General features: G+C 36.3%; 1 protein-coding gene across 1 annotated transcript in view; it reads left to right on the top strand.

Annotated features, from left to right (window-relative positions):
* The first annotated feature begins 968 nt into the window (after positions 1 to 968).
* SLC9A9 (solute carrier family 9 member A9) overlaps positions 969 to 19,901 on the top strand; it is a 248,132-nt gene continuing 229,199 nt past the window's right edge. Inside the window, 4 exon segments of the mRNA XM_032225596.1 lie at positions 969 to 1,301; positions 8,467 to 8,669; positions 14,264 to 14,341; positions 15,625 to 15,701. Of these exon segments, the coding sequence (XP_032081487.1) occupies positions 1,130 to 1,301; positions 8,467 to 8,669; positions 14,264 to 14,341; positions 15,625 to 15,701 (530 nt within the window). The 5' untranslated portion in view covers positions 969 to 1,129.

Here is a 19,901-nt window from a genome sequence, read left to right as displayed (position 1 = left end):
GACACGCATGCAGGGGTGGGCATCATGCATGTATGTGCGAGGGGGTAGGGGGAGCATGTGAGGGGATGGTGTTTCCACACCCCCACCACATTTTTGGTCCCAGGAGGCTTCAGGGAAGCCTACTAGGCCAAAAATGGGGCATGTGGGTCGCACGTGCATGCGTGGGGGAAGGAGAGCGTGGTGACTCGCGTGAGCATGCGCAGGGGGTGAGGAGCACGCAGTGTCATGTATACATGCAGAGGGGACAGGGCACGGGGGGGCATGTACGCATTGCATTATGGATGCGGGCACGGGGGCACACTGTTATGCACAGCCGTACACATTTTCAGCACTTGACCAAAAGGTTAGCCATCACTGTATTAGGGAGTTGGAACTTCATATCTGTACAAAGACATCACATGTCAATGTGAACTGATCTATTTTTCTCTGTATGTAAACAATGTACTTTTCAAAATGTGTGTTTGATGCATAAAGAAGCACTGAAATTTTGCCTGATCTGATATTTGCGTTTAGTGTGAGATGGAAGTTCTTCATCCCTCAGCTGCCAACCAGATAGTCAAGGTTTAAGAACTGGGACACCATCATTACTGACCAGAGTGTCTTGTTCAGATAGGACAGAATCACAATAAAAGTTATCTCTAACAGATAAGCAAGTTCAGCAAGTTACCAACAAGTCCTGCAAATTTGATTTAATTAATTTAAGCCAGGGTTGCTGTGTTGGCTCTGCTCTAGTGCTAATAAAACTTTAAAATTTAAAATAGTGGTGGCTACTATATTTGACTTAAATATAACACCAAAGTATAATATGTTTACGTTTTTTAATATGGTAAACCCCTCCCTTCCCTAAGGAAAATGAAAGCATTGATGAAGCTTCAAGAGAGAAAATGAGACAGGGTAGCTTTAAGAAGAAAACAGGAAGTTGTAACCAGAATCCAGCTGAATTCTCAGCTGTGGCAGTGTGCCGAGAGGCTGCAAATAAGGCAGATGTGTTTGTTGTGCTTTTTTATGCTGTCTGGGCTTTCTTTTATAAAAGCAGGCATTCAGGATTTAATCTGTAGTGTTTTCTTTGGTTTGGCATTTTTTAGTTACTTGGTGAAGAAAGTATATAGAATATTGTTAATAAAGCAAGATGAAGTTGAAGAAATTGCAGTCAATGAAAGATGAGGACCATTTTTATCATCAGGGTGCTGTGGAGCTTTTGGTCTTTAATTTTTTGCTCATCCTCACAATCCTTACAATTTGGCTGTTTAAAAATCACAGATTCCGCTTTTTGCATGAAACCGGAGGGGCCATGGTTTACGGTGAGTGTTTTCACTGAAAAAGCTTAGCATTTAAACTTTTTGCACTGAGTGCTTAATTGAACATTTCACATCTGTGGTGAATAAAACCTCAAACAAGACAAAATCATTAATTTAAAAATTGCAAGACTCTTGAACAGTAGAATAAAGAAAAAATGTAATGTATCTATTCTGTCTCTTTCTGTTACTTTCTCTCTTTCTTCTCTCATATGAAAAGTTAGAAGAAATCTTGTGAAGGAATCAAATGTCATGCGCACACTGCCAACAAAATTCTTTTTGCTGAACATATTAACTTTCCAAACAAATTACTTACTGAGAACACTAGTCTGGTTTGAAGAGATACATTTTAACAGTATGATCAACAGTATTGGGTGACATTTGTCTATCATTATAATAGATGGTGGCAAATCAAACCTTTATTAAAAACAGTGTGGATTTTCAATTTCTGATGTAGTTTCAGAAACCTGAACATCTGTATCGTACTTGCTAACTTTAAAAAAAGGTAGTGAAAAATGAGATTCTCCAGATATTTTTTACTCCCTCTGCCTTTTGGTAGCTATTTTTTTAAAAAAAATGCTGTAGGTTTCCTGTGTTTCATATGGAAACCGTGCATAAGGATCTTCTTCAAATACCACAGCTAAGAAACACATGCTAAGTAATTTATAAGGTGTTATGTGTCATAGTTCTTTTTAAAAATGGGTGCTTATGTTCATTTCCCACATAGTGAGAAAATTAAGTCTTTTGCAACCAGCAAGATCTCACTCACACAGTTATTCTGCCTAGCTGCCTTGCTATACCTATAGGGACAGATAGCATATGATTGTCTTCAGTGTGCAAATTATAACTGCATTTCTATACTATAAATCCAGAGACCTACCAGGATCTGTTGAATGTGCTAGTTTTTAAACACAATTGTTTGACTGTCACATCACTGGTGAGATTTGCTTCTCAAAAACAGAGAAGACTCATTTATGCATATTTTAATTCTGACAAATCCAATAAAAGGGACAATAAAATGCTTGTATGTCTATGTGTATGTGAATAGACAAGCCATGCCTGCAAACTTTGAACTTTTAACTATACAGCTTCTAATATGTTGCATCATTGGCTAGGCTTTTAGAAGTTACAAACATGTGTTCCATTCATTTAAGAGATATTTAGTAGATGCATGTAAATTATTCACTAAGGTGAAGTGGTCCCATTTAAGGATATGAACCACCACAGCCTGTTAAAGATTTGCAAGGCTGCTTTGAAGTGTTCCTGAAATCTTTTAACTATGTATTTAAATACTCCCAAAGCTCATCTACTCAGGAGCTGAAATGTAATGTTTTCTTGTGTGCAAAAATGGCTATAGCCACTTTATGGTTTCAAGGAGCAGGCCCAGAAGGGGACTTTGATCTTTAAATAAGCAACTAAGCAAAAGTGAGCCCAAGAGCACGAATTTGAAAAGAACCAGGACAGCAAATACAGGCCCTATGCTACTCTTTTTGGTGCTGTCTCTCGTACTACCTTTTGAAGAAATTCTGTAGAATAGGCCAACAAAGAATTGATGTAAGTTCGGCTGAACACACTCAGGCTGTCCCTTCAAACTCCTGCTCAGTGTATCAATAGTTAGGGCTGATTTCACAACGATGAAATGTGATGCTCCACAACCCATAATTACTTCTTTTTCCAAGTCAGCATTTACCACATCTTAAATTTTCCAATCAGCTTGAAAAATTGTACTATACAACAGTGTGAATATTTTTCTTTCTTCCTTTTGTATAAGTCAGTCCAGCTTGGAGATATATAATATAGTTTTCAGCATTTATCATTCCTCTAAGCCTGTGATGGCTAACTATGGCACGCATGCTCAAAGTGGCACACGAAGCCATGTCACCCGGCACATGCAGCCTTGCCTGTTTGTCTTCCAGGTTCCTGGCATGTATGTGCGTGTGACTATCAGCTGTCCTTTGCACACAGAGCAATGCCAAAAATTGGTGTGCGCCTGCATGCCAGCCAGCTGATTGTCGGGTGCGCATGTGTGCCAGAATCTGGAAGTTTGGCTTTTCCGGAGCGTGGTCCCTTTCCATGTGCAGCGGTGCCAAAAACTGGCCTGTGCATGCATGCTGGCAAGCTGAATGTTGGGCATGCATGCACACTAGAACCTGGTATTTTGACTTCTCCGGAGCGTGGTTGAGAAGAGCACGCTCATATGTGAGGTTGATAAGAAACCATTAACATTATTCTTATTTTCAATTTTATACAAGGAAGAACCATCCTTTAGTATGCTTTCTTTACGTTCCTGGAATAGAGTCCAGGAATTTATAAATATCACACAACATATATCATGAAAGAAAATATTACTCTTTATCCCTGTTTCTGAAGAATTTACAAGATTAATAGGAAAATATAAAATGGCATATTTAATCTAATCCAATAGTATCAGTGGGGATACAATGGTAGTGCAGGAATGGCTGGCCTTCTGTAAAACTTCTATCTTCAGTGTATTTCTTTTTATAAACAGAACTTACACTGGAACTGCAGAATGTGGGAAAATATAGCAGTGGCCAATGGCACTCTCCAAGAGATGGCCAGATGGAAGGATAAGCTGCAGTTATTGCTAATTTGTAGAATGACTTGAATGATTGCTAGAATGGGTACCACCAGGCAAAGCTATAAAGGTATTGATTTGTAGAAACCACATAGATAGCTTTCACCCTGTTTAACATATAACCTTTCAGATATTGCCAAAGTACAATTCTCATAAGTGGCTTTCTTACTGACAGGAATTGTACTTTGGTGAACTCTAGAAAATCATTTTGTCATGCCAGTTTTGCTGATTCATGAAAGATTTGGACTCCAGAGGCTGGAGACTGTCCTTAATATTTTTCATGAAGACAAATATTGGGTGAATAATTATTAAAAAAAAAATGAGAGTAAGTTTTATGCAGATATGTAGAATTAGAATTTTCCTCCTTCCCTTACTCTCTCCCTTCGTTCCTTTCACCTAACTCACGTGAGTGACTCTGGGTACATATAGCAATGTCATTTAAAAATACATAGTAACAGTCACTATTAAAAATGACAATAAAAAGGCATACAAAAAAGAAATAATTTTTTTTAATTATTACGTCATTCCTTTTTAGACTGCAACAAGCTTAATTAATATTACACAATAATGTTCTTGCCCTTTTTGTGACAAAATGGTAGGAAATCCCACTCTTAATTTTCAGCAATTGTATCACTGCATTTTGGGGATGGCTTTCAGTAGAGCATAATGGGTACTCTGCCCAGGATGTAATTACTCTCTCAAAGGCCTATTAAAACATTTTAACTTTGATAATGCAGAATGAAAATGGAAAAATTCAAATTATAATTTGTATTAATTGAATTACTGTACATGTATTGAAATATCATTTAATGGCGGGATAAGAATGGGGGTTATTGAAAAATTTATTCCAGTATTTGCTCAGAGGGCTACAGAAAGATGAATCAGCCCTAAATTTTCAATCCAATTTGAATAAATGTAAGCAAAGATTTTCGCTTACTTTGTCCCTGCTAAGAAATTGCATGAGGAAATTGGCTGATATTTATTTTGTTTTGTATTATACTTGAATCAGGAATTCTGATTTAATTGATCCTGTTAATAATTAGTTTAGCCAATACTGTAATCCAACAGATTGCCTTAATTTATAAGGTGACCAGACATCCTGCTTTTGGCGGGACAGTCCCAATTTTTAAAAATTTGTCACACGTTCCGCGGCGTGTTCAAAAAGTCCTGATTTTCCAGTGCTCGATCCCGGGCCAAGCGGCTCAGCCGTCAGAAGTTTTTTTTTTCCCCCGCTTCTCTTGGGTGCTGCTCTCCCTGCAACCATGCCGTGCAAGCCGCCATCAGCAACCTGGTCCGGGTGAGCCGAGGGGAGGCAGGCGGGGATCCGGTTGGGAGAGGCTGGAGATGGGGATGGCTTTTGAAAGGGTTGTGGGGCATTGGGGGAAGGAAATCAGGGGAAGGCTGCTTTGCAACTGCCAGCGAAGTCCCATCTAAACTTCTTGGTTCGCCCTCTCCGGCCCAGAGCAGACCATTCTCGGGAAAGCCGGTTTCTTCCTCCCTCCCTCCCTTCTCTTCCTCCCTTTCCCCTTCCTCCCTTTTGCCTCCCTCCCCTCTTTCCTTTCCTCCCTTCTTTCCTTCCTTTCTTCCTTCCTTCTCCTCCCTTTCTCCCTCCCTTCCTCTTTCCCTCCTCTCCTTCCTTTCTTCCTTCCTTCTCCTCCCTCCTCCCCTTCCTGCTTCCCTCCTTCTTTCCTTCCCTATCAACCTCCCTTCCTTCCTTCCTTCTTTCTTTCTCCCTTCCTTCATCCTTCCCTCCTTTCCTTCCCTATCTACCTTCCGTTCTTTCTTTCCTTCCTTGCTTCTTCTCCCTTTCTCCTCCCTTTCTCCTTCCCTCCCTTTTTCCTTCCCTCCCTTATCTTCCTTCTTTCCTTCCTTCCTTCTTTCTCTTCCCTCCCCTTTCCATCCTGTAAACTGTTCAGAGAGGGCTGTAAAAGCACCATGAAGAGTTACCCCTGCTGCCGCCACTTCCTCCTCCACCATGCTTTTGAGGAGCCATGATGCTGCAGGAGCCAGGAGGAAGGCGGCGGAGGGGGTGGGAGCAGGAAAAAAAAGGCCCCATGGCTCCTCAAAAGCACGCCGGAGGAGGAGGAGGCGGCAGAGGTAACGCTTCATGGTGCTTTTACAGCCCTCTTTTTTTTTACAGCTCAGATGCTCCAAGCCCCCCTCCCCCGTCAATGGTGTCCCCCTTTACCCATCTTAAAATCTGGTCACTTTAGCCTTAAAGCAATGATGTAACCCATCTTATTCAGTAAATGATCATAGAGTAGAATACAGTTGTCCGTGAAAACATATTAACCTTATAAAAAGGAAATGGATTTCTCCCTGCCTGATTTACTATCCATTCTTCACTTATCTGTGATTACCAGGGATGGGTTCCTGCCAGTTCTAACCTCTTCTATAGAATAGGTTCCACAAATCTACAGTCCGTTTAGAACCGGTTCCAGCTACCCCCCCCCCCGGCACGTCCGCACATCATCAAGATGAAGAGCGAGATGAGGAATTCTGGGAGTTGAAGTCCACAAGTCTTAAAGCTGTCAAGTTTGAACACCCATGGGTTTTCTTTCTAAAGGGTTAGGGTTGCAAGGGTCTTGTAACTTGACAGCTTTAAGACTTCCTTGCTTCAAATGCTGGAGTTTCTGAGCCAACATTTTGGTTGCTAAGCAAGAGCATTGTTAAGTGAGTCTCACCACATTTTACAAGTTGACCATGCCCACCCAGTCAAATGCCTGGCAAGCCACTCTCATTCGGTCACATGGCTGGCAAGCCACTCTCACAAAGCAGGTTACACGTACAGAAAAAGTTCTAAACTTTTTTGAAACCCACCACTGGTGATTACCCTAACAGAAGATATACCACTCTTTCCAAGAATTTTATGGCATCATTATTTACTCCTTAACTCATTCTTGACAAACAGCATTTCTTTTGGTAATAGCATTGTAATTATAGTTTTCATAATACTTTCTAATTTCATTAAAAAAAACCTGATCACACTTACATTTACCAAGAGAATATAGTTCAATCATTTTTTTTACATGGCAATTTGCTGCACATATCATTTCAAAGGTTCTCAAATATATAGGCTTTTCTCTTTTGCCTGTGCAATAGCGGTGATTTTCTTAGCAGCTGACACAGTTCAAAATAAATACTCCTAACTGTGGATGCAAGAAATGTGCAAGAAATGTACTGAATGTAAACTTAGGTGAGCAGTTTTTTGGGCTGCTTCTACCTCTGCCAGAAGTTTGATTTTGACTCAGACTTCCATTCTTCCGAGGTTGGTAAAAGAGGGCCCAGATTGTTGGAGGCAATATGCCGATTTTGTAAACCACTTAGAGAGTGCTGAAAAGCACTATGAAGCAGTATATAAGTGCTATTGCTACTGCTAAGAAATTTTCATGCAGATCTATAATAGTTTTATTGCATATGACAATAATTTGAACTTTGAACCAGGAAGAGATGTATTATTTTAAAAGTCCTAGTCTGTTACTGATCAACCAGAAAAAGCATGAAAAAGAAAATATTTCATTTAAAAATGAACTACTTGTATTTGATCAAAGCAGAATAGATAGGTACACTTGGATATCACTGCCAACTGGACTGTGGACTGTCTCCTCCTTGCTATCAAAATCTAAGTCTTGTTTGCAGAGATCTCAATCCGTAGGCATAATGTTGTAGCATAAGAATTGTAGGCAATATAGCTAAGTAGAGCTTCGGTATTGATCCAAACTTTTGCATTTTCATTTTTTTTAAAAAAAAAATCATGGATGGAATTCCATGTGGAATATTACATATTACACAATCAAAATTTTAAAGAACTATGGGTTTATTACTCATTTAATTCTGTAATTAAAGGACACCAGGCAACCTGATGACCTCAGCTATTACTTTTTTAAAAAGCCTTCTCCAGTTTTGTGCTATCATCTATAGGGACTATAACTTCCAGAATTCTGTTTTTGGCCATACTTAATTACCTACATGTTATAGCCCAGCAACAGCCTGTGCTGTGTTCTAATTGGTCGGGCGAAGCACAGCCTGTGATTGGTGGTTGTAATGACAGTTAAATGACAGTTGGTACCTGAGAGTATAAATACTGTGACAGTTGTAACACATTCTGAATCGCTTGTCACCTACTAATAAACATCTTACTCTCTGATTCCATGGCTCCTGCATCTTCCCCTCACACAAACATATGCAACACTACATAATAAGGAAATTTTGTTTGTAAGTAATACTTAATAAATTTCAAAAGAAAAGAGCAGGAATGTAGCATTCAGGGTAATGGATTCATTATTCGGTATTTTTAACACAATTTACATGTGCCACTAAATGATTTTTTAAAAAGAGAGTGGGTGTTTATTGATATTGTGCTTTGGCAGGCCATGATGCTGTGCAAATCACTTGGAAGAGGTGTTTCAAACTATGTGGGACAATTAACTGCTACAAAGATAAGTGCTTTATAGAATATTCCCTGAGAAGCTGCTTCTGAAGCTGCTTCTTCCTCATGCATGTACATTCACTCCCATTTTGCCTTGGGGGGGGGGAAACCTTTCATTTTCATGGACTGTCTCTTTGCCTCTCTAGGTCTCATCATGGGATTAATTTTACGGTATGCCACAGCTCCATCTGATTCCGAAATTGGAAATGTCTATGACTGTGATAAACTCAAGACTGGGCTACCCACCCTGCTTGTCAACATCACAAATCAAGTGTATGAATACCAGTACAGAAGGGAAATTAACCAGCTTAATGTCAATGCACACCAAGGGAATGCAATGCTGCAAAAGGTAAGATAATGTCTTCTCAGTGTAGGCGATTTTACATTATTTTTATTTCTGATTAATTATAATGATCCTAAGAAGAGAATCAGAGTGATTTAAATGTGCAGCCCAAGAACTTTATTTACCATATTAATTGTCTATTTGCAATAAGAAAATAAGCACATCTATTTCACCCTTTCTGCTTTCACACTTCGAAGGCTGTGGTGAATATAAGAAGATTGTACAAGGAAGTCATGTCATGTAAAAAATGAGCAAGAAACTATCAATCTCTGTAAGTTAAATTGCTGTTTATCAGTCTTCCTAGTTTAAGTTCCACAATTCACAATTCCAAATCTGGGACCCACCAAGACAAAAACTAACAAACAAAAAACCATGTTGGTTCCTAAATCTAAACCACTTTGAAGCTTCTCTTTCTTTTGAATTGGTCAGTTATTTTCCCTGTTACATCCTGAGTGACCTACTTTTCTGAACTCATTTTATAGGCTAAAATATTTAGGAAACTCATTTTATAAAAGCCTAAAATATTTAGGAAACTCATTTTATAAAAGGTTAAAATATTTAGGAAACAATCTCTGAAATTTCATTGGCATCTTTCTAAATAATATTTTTATTTCTGTCGTTTTAATACCAATAAGTAACTAAAATATCAAACCAGCTGCAGAAAGTAGATTACAATAATAATTTTCAATAATAATTGAGAATTTGAACATTTGCCTTCTTAAAAGTGTGTCACTTTTCTTTCTGCTGGGTTGTCTTCACCAAGCTGTGTTTGAAGGTATGAGCATCTTACGATTTTTGAATAAAAGGCATGTCATCATTCTCCTTCATGTTCGAGAAGAAAGGTAGATAAAATGCTTCTCTTGGTGTAATCTTTAGTTTAATTTACCATTTGGATTTGTCAGTACAAAATCCTTAAATTATAAAAATTCTTTCTCCTAATTTCCTCTCATAAAGATGTCAATGCAGCAAAATGTGCATTTGCTGTTAATGGCCAGGTAGTTGACTTTAGTTTAACAATCCAAAGTAAGCAGAACGCAGAACTTTTTTTAAAAATGCTGAGTTTTCACTTCCTGTTTATCATTCAAGCTATCTGTTGGACAAAAGAAAAAAGGAAGTCATTTTCTAGTCCAGCTGCATTGTTACAGAACTAAATAATTCATCTAGGATCATAACCCCATAAACGGAAGGCACTTTATGGAACAAAAAAATGCAGAACATTTGGCAAACGATATGTTCTTGCTTTTAAGGTTATTAGCAGAAACAAATTGAAGATACAGTTGAATTCAAATCCTTATAAAATGATATTTTATAGAATGATATTTTCTCTTTTACATTGTAAAATGGTTATTAAAACAAAGTGTAAAAATGCAGGTTGCAGGCATAAAAATGCTGAATACAAATATGAGTTTATGGATTGCACTGGTAAAGATGGTATCAAAATTATTAATGCATTCATTAAAGCTTTCCCATTGTCACCATTGTTAAAAGTAAAACAGAATCAATCTATAGATTTAAATTTTCCCAGTGAAATTTTAATAATGTCTGGCAATTTGTGCTCCTGGAAACAAGATGTCTTTTAAAAGAAATATGGTTTAATAGTTTGCAATTAATTAATTTAAATCCAATGGTTTTCTTTATTTATTTAAGTATATTTGAAGTTACGGGAGAAGGAATCTATATATTTTGATAAAATCCATAAAACTTCCTGTGAGATCTGACATCTTGTTTCCGTGGTCTAAAAATTAACTATATTAGACCTGATTATTACATTCCCCTATATGTTTTTTGGATTTGGCTCTCTTCCATAAAATGTTATTAGGTTAAAACTGCTAATTTTCTTTATCATGTAAGAGCAAAGCTGCTGAAAAGGTGGATTGGGGGACCTTCAAAAGATGATTCATTTTAAAGCCAGCTTCATGCCCTACAAAGCTGGAAGCAGTTGAAAGTAGAGCCAATTTATACCCAGCTGAATTGCAACATGTGTAACTGAAAACTAATGCAATTGTCCTTTTGTTGCACTGAAATTCAAGAACTTCTCAGCTGTGGGAATTCTTGCATCATTCCCTCTCTGTCTCTGGGCTCATCTAGCTTCTTTAGCCTCCCAATAAAGTAGTTTTTCTCAGCCTTGCTATGTTTAAGACATGTGGACTTCAAATCCCAGAATTCCTCAGCCAGCATGTTAAATTTGCCAAGGTTAAGAAACAGGGCCATAGAGGAGCTTATTTCATGGCTCTTTGACATACAGCAAACAGCATAGCACTTCTCCTTCCCCAGCTACTTGCTCAATCCAGTTTTTGAGAAATCACTCAAGCAAATGCAAAAAGTATGAGATTAAAAACATTAAAATCACAAGGGACAAGGAGGAAAAGATTTACATCTCAGCATTCTTTCTAAAATCAAGATTGCATTTCTTTTGAGACTCAAATTTTACTCAACTATATACCATTGATTAACCAAGTTACACTAATTTTATCACTTTTATTTGAAAATCTATGTCTGGTTTTTTAAAAATTCTTTATATTTCCCTCCCTTTTTTCCCAAATAAATTTTGTGTATGTCCATCTGGATATTATGCTGCTTATTTTAAAAATGAAGTATATGAACATTTCATGCAGAAGACTTCACAGTTGCTCTACAATCCCTTGCGTTTTTTAAAATTTCATAATATTTTGTTACATTTTGTGTTTCTGGGATTGAGAAAACAAAAAAAGCCTTAAAACATTTTTTCAAGAGTTAGCATGAAGGGAAGATTATTTGCAGAAGGCCTTAGAGTCACCCAATTCGACAGACTAAGATGTGTCCGGAGATTCACCCTGAGTGATGACTACTAGCCATAATTCTTTTTTACTAAGATGTCATCAGTAGGGGAAATCATCTTCCATGCCATATTCAGAACTGAAACTTTCTTCAAATGCCCCCTTGATCTTGTAAAGGCTTTGCTAGAGCACAGACTCCCTACATTACATTTCCAATCAAGCTCTGAAGAATTTGAACCCAAGTCAAATATTTCTGAAAAAAATTCTGAAAAGCAGGATATAATATCTTATATTTACATGGTTATTTTACCATGTTTCTAAAATATATAGAAGACAGTGACCTGGTTATACATTATACTATATTATAGTTTATTTAATCCCAGGTAACTGTGTTCACACAGTACACTAAACCAAACCCAGACTACATTATAATTTGCTACAATATGTGAAATAAAGCAAGGCAACACAAATTAAGAAAACAATTTAAGAATCTGATATGAAATTTCCTTGCAATAGTTTGCTCTTTAAGTATCTTGAACACTAGTAAGTAAAAGGTCCTTAGAGGCAAAGTGGTACCATTGCCATAGTACCAAGCATTTCCTGTGGGTCCAGGTGGGAATAGAAAGGATTTTATGTTGCTGCTAATGAGTAGAAGCACTCTTACTGAAATTTCAACTAATATGTCTGTTAAATAAAATTGATTTACAATAATAACAAACCTTCAAAAGGTATATATTAATTTGTCCTAGATCATATTAGGGAAGGGCCAGCCAAAAGATCAATTGATATAAATTATGGTTATTATTTATCATTTTGAATGTTACGAATTGTTTGTATTTTCTCTGAGTTGGAAAATTGGATGGTTTGAGTATAATGAGATGATTAGAGCTACCGTAATCCCTTTGCATGTTACTTAGGAGATTTTTGAGTCTGCAGTTCTCAAAAATTTGACATACTTTTTGATGCATGTGGACTGGCTGGAGATTTCAGTAGCTTCTGTACTTACTGGCCTATCATTTTAAACTTAGAGATCTGTGGATAGTTTTCAAGGAGTCCATGAACAGAAATAGCAGAAAAGTTACAGATTTGTTTTCACTACTTTGTTTAGGTATGTAAACACATTTTTTGAAAAGGAATTCATGATTTTCAGCAAACTCTCAAAATGGTTCATGTCACAAAAAAATTAAATAACTCCTTTTGTAAAGACTCCCCTCTTTGGTCCCCAAAGCAAGATTGACTCCTACTTCCACTTTTCTGGAAGTTCATAAAAAAAAAAACCTTCCTGAGCATTTCAGAAAGTTTGATTCAGTATGAAATCATTGGTTCAGGTTTTTTTGATTATCATGTACATTATTACATTGTGGTATTGTTTTTATTGTTACCATGATTTGTATTTTGTACATCTAGAATTTATTTTGGTCTGCGGCAATAAATAAATCTCAGATAAATAAAAAGGTTGAGATGTTTTCTTTCCACCATTTTGATGTTGCCATGACTCTCCGTGCTCTTCAATCTGAAGCACACACCCTCAACCAGTTGGAGATTTTGCCTTCAAATGTCTTCCCTTGGGATTTAATTGCTACTGCTTTGAAGTAAATGTCCAAAGAAAGTTTTCATTTCATCACATTGAAAAAGAATTGGTGGAATTAAAAACAAGAGATGGTCCTAATATTCCAAACAATGGAGCAGTTATTGAAGCTGCAAGTCCTGAGATACAGGCAACATCTGCTCCCCAAAACTGTAAGCCACCCAAGCAGCTGTCCAGAGTGCAGGAAAAGAAACTGCCCTATCACACACACTGAAATAAGATCCAGCAGTTACCCTAGCTGGGTTCTGTATCTGAATAGATGAAGTAGTAACATTATACCCATTGCCTTAAGTAGCAAAATATCTCAGTCTGGTTCCAAATGCCAGTTTATGGCAATCTGGAATATGTGTTCCTGAAGGAGTTGCTGGGTAGAAATGGTTGGTACACTAACAGAGAAGGTACACTACCTTTTCTCTCCAAACCCTTGTTTTTACATTGTTCTACTTTTGTTGTAATGTTAATCCATTTTATATGTATGTATTACTGCTATTGTGTGTTGTTTTATCTTGATTTAAGCTGCTCAGACTTTCCAGAACCACAAGATGGATGGCAAATAAATTTGATAAATAAACTTCCAGAAACGTCACGTAACAATTACAATAAAAATATAGACCTAGCTTAAGTTTCATTGCTTAAATAGGAGTCCCAAAATATTGACACTAAACAAATTAGCAGCAATAGCAATAGCAGTTAGGCTTATATACCGCTTCATAGGGCTTTCAGCCCTCTCTAAGCGGTTTACAGAGTCAGCATATTGCCCCCAACAACAATCTGGGTCCTCATTTTACCCACCTCGGAAGGATGGAAGGCTGAGTCTTGCCTTAATCAAGTGAGCTTTTGCGGAAAATGAAATGTGGCAATATTTTTTTTATTTTTACTTTTGAAATTCATTTGAATGGTTTGCTATTTGCCAATTGCTAATTGCAGGATCCAATCTGAGCTTTTGACCACTTCAGATTGGATCCTGCAACATTATCCTAAGACATGTATATTTGCATTCGTTCACAATTTGCTATTTTATCATTTCATGTTTTATACATGTTTTCCTTATATATTTTTCATCTGTAGTAAAAATGTATAAGGAATATCTTATACATTCTTTTTTTTTTTTGATACAGGTTAGATACCAGAAAGAAATGTTTTCCTAAATATTGATCATTGTTATTGATGTAAAATGTTAATGTAAAGAGTGGTACTGTTCAAAGACCTAATACTTATTTTATGTTTCTTTATCTGTTTCTTGCTCTTTCTGGCAGATGACCTTTGATCCTTCCATCTTCTTCAATGTTCTATTACCCCCCATTATTTTTCATGCAGGATACAGTTTAAAAAAGGTAAGTGGTTTCTTTTAATAGTAGCAGATAGCCTGCTGTTTATGACTGGGACCAAAATGTTTTAATTTGACCAGAGAGCGCAAAGAAAGAAAAATAAAATGTTTCCATCTGCAAATTACCATTTTGATTCTTTTTATAATACAGTTAAATCATAAAGACTTCCCTTGCAAATGCTTAAATTAAGTCTGCAATATAGAAAGTGGCAAGTCTGTAGACCTAATCATAAAAAAAAAAAAATTGTTTCTGTTTACTAGCTCAATCCTGGCTGCATCCATTCACTGGATACTTTTAAAATTACAATATTGCAATACAGGATACAAAACACTTCAAGTCATTCTCTGTCTTGGAAAAATCACTCCGAATTTCTAAACTCAAATAAAAAGCAGTCTTCATTACTTAGGAAAGTGCTGATCTTTCAAATAATACCTCAAACAGTTAATCTTATGAAACAGAATGAAAGGTGTTTAAGTTTTGGGACCGGAAGGGGCTCATGGTATTTGGGAGAGGAATCGGGCTGGTGGAGACATCTCGAAGAAGGGAGTTTTGTTCTGACCATCTTTTGCACATGCTGAAGGTCTATGTTGGGGTTTGATCAAGGTCAACTCTCTTTTCATACCAACTGAATGAGGCCACCTGAAGATGCACCCCACACAACACCCTTGGGGGTTGGAGATTGGTCATTGGGTGGGGGAAAGGATTTGGGTAACTTTTGATATGTATACATTTGCGTCTTTTTGCCTCAGATCTTGCTTCACTTTCATTGTTTTCATTTCATATCCAGTAAAAGTACCTTTTCTCTAATTAATTGGTGTTGTGGGTTTCTTTTCTTGGATTTTAAATGAGGCACGCCTGACACCCAGACTGTTAAATATGTATTGGAGAAGATATTTCTTACTTGCTGGAATGTAAGCATTGACCACTGTTAATTAAATATAAAAAATAGTTGAAAACAGTAAGTTTGGTGTAGATTTTGATGAAAGCATATAATTATAGTTTGGGGTAGCAGTTAAAGCTAGAAAGCAGAGGGTGGCTTCAAGTCCTGCCTTAGCTATGAAAGCCAGTTAGGTTTCCTTAGGCCAATCACTCTTTCTCAGCCCTACTTACCTCACAGGATGGTTGTTGTGGGAAAAATAGGAGGAGGAATATGTTTGTTGCCTTGGGTTATTTGTAAAAATAATAAATGTGGGATACATACATACATACATACATACATACATACATACATACATTCTAAAATACATAGCATTCACAAACTTATGTTTATCTTTTGTTTTGTTTTCTAGAGACACTTTTTTCGCAATTTAGGATCCATTTTGGCATATGCGTTTTTGGGAACAGCTGTGTCTTGTATTGTAATAGGGTAAGTAAATCCATTTTCCATTGTGTGCCATAATGTCAAACTGGAGAAAATCTGTTTGTAGAATTATATATTTCAATTATACTTTTTAAAAATTGCAAGTAGTTGTCATTTAGGTACTACAATTGGGACCAACAATCCCATTACTAAATGCTGGGGTCACTAAGCAGGAAATAATATGATCACAAGGAACTTACAATCACTTTCTAGTCATTAAATGAAACACTGCATTAAGCAAGACACATTACTTTTTATTTGTGTCACATTTTACTTGTGTGTTCACTGTTAACTCTGCTTGTTGGAAGCACAAGTAGCCATCATATGACTGTGGGACAGCACAAGAGAAGTAAATGTGAGGCGCTATGTAAATCAACCCATTATCTCAAGACAAGATGGGAGCACACAAATTTAATAAAATATGCATCATTCATTTCATTACATAAATTGCAGTAAAGCTGTGTTTTTGCACCATTGTAACTTTAAAGATTAATTAAATGAAACTGTAAGCAAAAGCTACTTATATATACTCTCCCTCAGTGCTGTTTATTAAAATCCTCTGAATAGTTGAATAGTTTTATGTATACATGTTTCATCAAGGCATACTTATTTATAGGCATTGCAGTTTGAATATTGGGTAAAACAATTACTTTTATACACAAGTAACAGTTTCTAGCTAGATTATATTTTAGAATTTGAAACCCATTAGAATGCCTTTTTTTCTCATTTTTCTTAAAACAAGTTCAAAAATTTGTCTTTTTAAATTCAGGTTACTCCTTATTCATTACAATCCTCCCTTCTCTAGTTTCCTCCATTGTAGTTACTGTAACTGTAATTTCGTCCAACTGTTGTTAACTGATACCTCAATATTCTATGGAGATTGGTCTAAGAGATCTAGGTTAATCTATGCAACAACAACAAAATTGGGTATCTGGTAGCATCTTTTCCAGTGAACACATTTTTATTAAAAGGCCTTTTGGAGGATGGAGCTCAGTTCATCAGGTGCATAGAGTAACTAGGCTGATGTAGGAATTAAAGTGGAGTGAGGTGAAAAGAGAAAAGGGAGAGGAAGATAGGTTGGTTTAACTTATAAGGATAAGATTATGTGTAAAACAGATTCGAAGTACCATTAAAATTGCAATATAGTAAAAAAAGGTATTTATTGAGACCATTTGAGAGGTCTACAAGCAAACACAAAAAGTATGAGGCAATCACAGAAGATCTCAACAAAGACAAAGCAATCTACCTGGCTTTTTAAGAATTGATAGATAACTTCTTAACATAGAATAGAAGGGACTTTGGAGGTCCAACTCTCTGCTTAAGCAAGAAACCCAATACCATTTCGGACCAATGGTTATCCATTTTTTTTCTTTAAAACTTCCAGTGTCGGAGCATTTACAACTTCTGGAGGCAAGTTGTTCAACTGTTTACCTCATTAATGCCATTTGCCACCTGCATATAATGTAATTAAAATGAGAAAAACTGTTCTCATATATTAAAAAGAGACCAAAAATATATGCCACATGAGACAGTAATGAATCACTTTCTTTTTTATTTATCTATTTCATTTTACTAAAATTGGAGCTCAGAGGAACCTGCTCCCAAAATATGGAGGGAATCTTTTGGCCCCAAAACATTTCTCCTCATTCAGATTGGATGCATGAGATCTTTCTTATTGAGTTCCAGCATAAGCAAGATTTTAGTGAATAGGAGAATGATATATGTTTTTCAAATATTTCTAGGATAATGGTGGTTGCTGCTGCTGCTTTAGCTGTTTTCAATGGTGACGCCTTTTTAGAATTTCTGAACAGCTCTAATGATATGGCTCTGTTAATATGCCTGGGAATCTTGTTATGAGAAGGAAGGAATACAATATTTTTTGCCACCTTGACTTACTTTATAAAGTAATAAAGGGAGAACATTTCTTGAGGTGTCTCAAATTTCAGAATAATAGGAAATCATACTACTAATTACTATATTGATAATAGTATCACTGAAATTTGCTTGAGGCTTTAAAGGGAGGTTCAACGATCACATGTATCTTTAATTATTTCATAACTTAAATTATATTAAATCAACTGATTATAACTCTTTATTTTATATAGTCTACAGTATTAGCAAAGAATGAGAGGATATATCCAGGGAAAGTACTGTGTGATATATTTACATTAGATGGGAAAGCACAGAACGCTTACAGAAGCTTTGAAGGATAGCTATCTGGAGTGACATACTCCTATAATATTTTCAAATGGTAAAATGAGAGACGATGTATTTTGGCACTGTAGAAGTTGAAGAAATTTTCAGCTTTTTAAAGAAGGAAAATGAAGAACTTGTTTTCATAGCTAATAACAGCCATATGTTTATCACCCACAGTACCTTTTGTATGTGATGTTATGTGATAGGATGCCATCTGTCTGGGAGAAAAATTACTGTAACAGCAAAGGGAGACAGCTCTGTTTTGCACAAATACTGTAGAATAATGTAAGGAAGTAAGAATTCCCTTCACTCACTAATATTTTGTCCCAGGAAGTGAAAGTGAAACAAATTGATATAATCTTACATATGAACCTATCTATTTTTTTCCAGCTGCTTCCAGCCCTTTCAGGCACCAGTAAATTCTGAGAAAATGTATAGTTGTTCATTTAACAACAAATGACGGCAGTTTTCAGCTATTTAATTGTACTTGAGATTCTTATTTTTTTCCAATTCTTGGAACTGTCCCTTTAGCTTTCATTTTTACATCTTCTAGTTACCTCTGATTGGCCAGATCCTTTTGATTCCCAGGTCCAGGTTTCAATTGACTGGTGTCTGGAGATCTTGAAAAATTGCACAATTTGGGCAAAAAAGCAAGTGAGAGAGATTTAAAAGAAAAAATGAAATATGAAGATGGAAAGTTTCATCCTCTTCTCCCAAGCCTTGATCCCAATTAATGAGCTCAGTAGTGCTATTTGAAAACTTCATATCCATTATGTGTTTAACTTTGGTCCAAAGTAAGTTTGAACTAAATTGTATTATTGAAATTCTAAATGAGCATTTGTAGATAATAACCAGTCATGGTTCTATAGAAAAAATATATGTAGTTCAGGGTTGAATTATGGTATCCTTTTGAATTTGTTTGCTTGCATAGTTTTATTACCTGAACATAATCATAAAGAATAGTGTGGGGTTTGTTCCCTGTTTATATACAGTAGTGTATCCTGCCAGTTGGTGGGGATTTGGTTTTCTCATTGGTAGTTCCTTGATTAGGTTATTGTTTTCTGCTTGATTGTTTGACTAGTGATAATCTCTCCTTATCTGGATATTGGCTGTTGGAGAGGATGTGCTCTTGTCGTTGTTTCCTTCTTAGCATTTTCTATTGTCTCTTTTGAATGCTGTGTAAATATGGGTTGTTTCTGTGTTTGTTCATGGCTGATTTATCTGAATGCCAGGCTTCCAAGAATATTCTAGCATTTTTGGATCCAGCTTGGTCTAGGATGGTTATGATTTCCTAATTGAAACTATAATTGAATCTTTCCATGTGTTGTGAGTTTTCATTGTGTGATATTTCTTGGTTGGGTCACTGAGGTTTCTCTTGATCAGGTTGTCTAGTTTCTGTATTGGGATGGTGTTAATAGGATATGGATTTCTTTGTTCTTTAATAATATTTTGGCTTTTAAATATATATTGTATGCTGTTCATGATACCTGTGTTTCAGCCTTTGTCTGTTGGTTTTGATAGCTGCCGTATCCTTTGCTTTATGATATCTTTAATTTCTTCTGTACTGTAAAAGATTCCCACAAAATTGAATTTTGAAGTTCTCAGTCGTGGTTCTTTTATTAGTTCAAAATTTCTCTATAGGACATTGATATAATAGAAACTCATATCAAGTCAACTGATCAAAAATATTTGATCAACTCAAAACTTGGTCAACATTTTGCAGCTTCTGCTATGGAAAAGAAGAATGGTATAGTTGTATACTTAAGAAAAGATATGAAAGCTGAATTAATAGAAGCAGATCCCTTCGGAAGATATATTGCTTTAGACTTAATCTTAGAAGGGAAAAAGACATTACTTTTGGGAATTTATGCTCCCAATCAACAGCAAGATAGATTCTATAGAAATCTTCATGCTAAATTAGTACAGTGGGACTATAGTTCCTGTATACTATTGGGTGACTGGAATGGAGTGATAGATACTAAGAGAGATAAGAAGATTTCCCGCCTAAAT

The sequence above is a fragment of the Thamnophis elegans genome, chromosome 10 (genome assembly GCF_009769535.1).
Source record: "Thamnophis elegans isolate rThaEle1 chromosome 10, rThaEle1.pri, whole genome shotgun sequence".
NCBI classification, from domain to species: Eukaryota; Metazoa; Chordata; class Lepidosauria; order Squamata; family Colubridae; genus Thamnophis; species Thamnophis elegans.
This window is presented reverse-complemented; position numbering and strand designations above follow the sequence as displayed.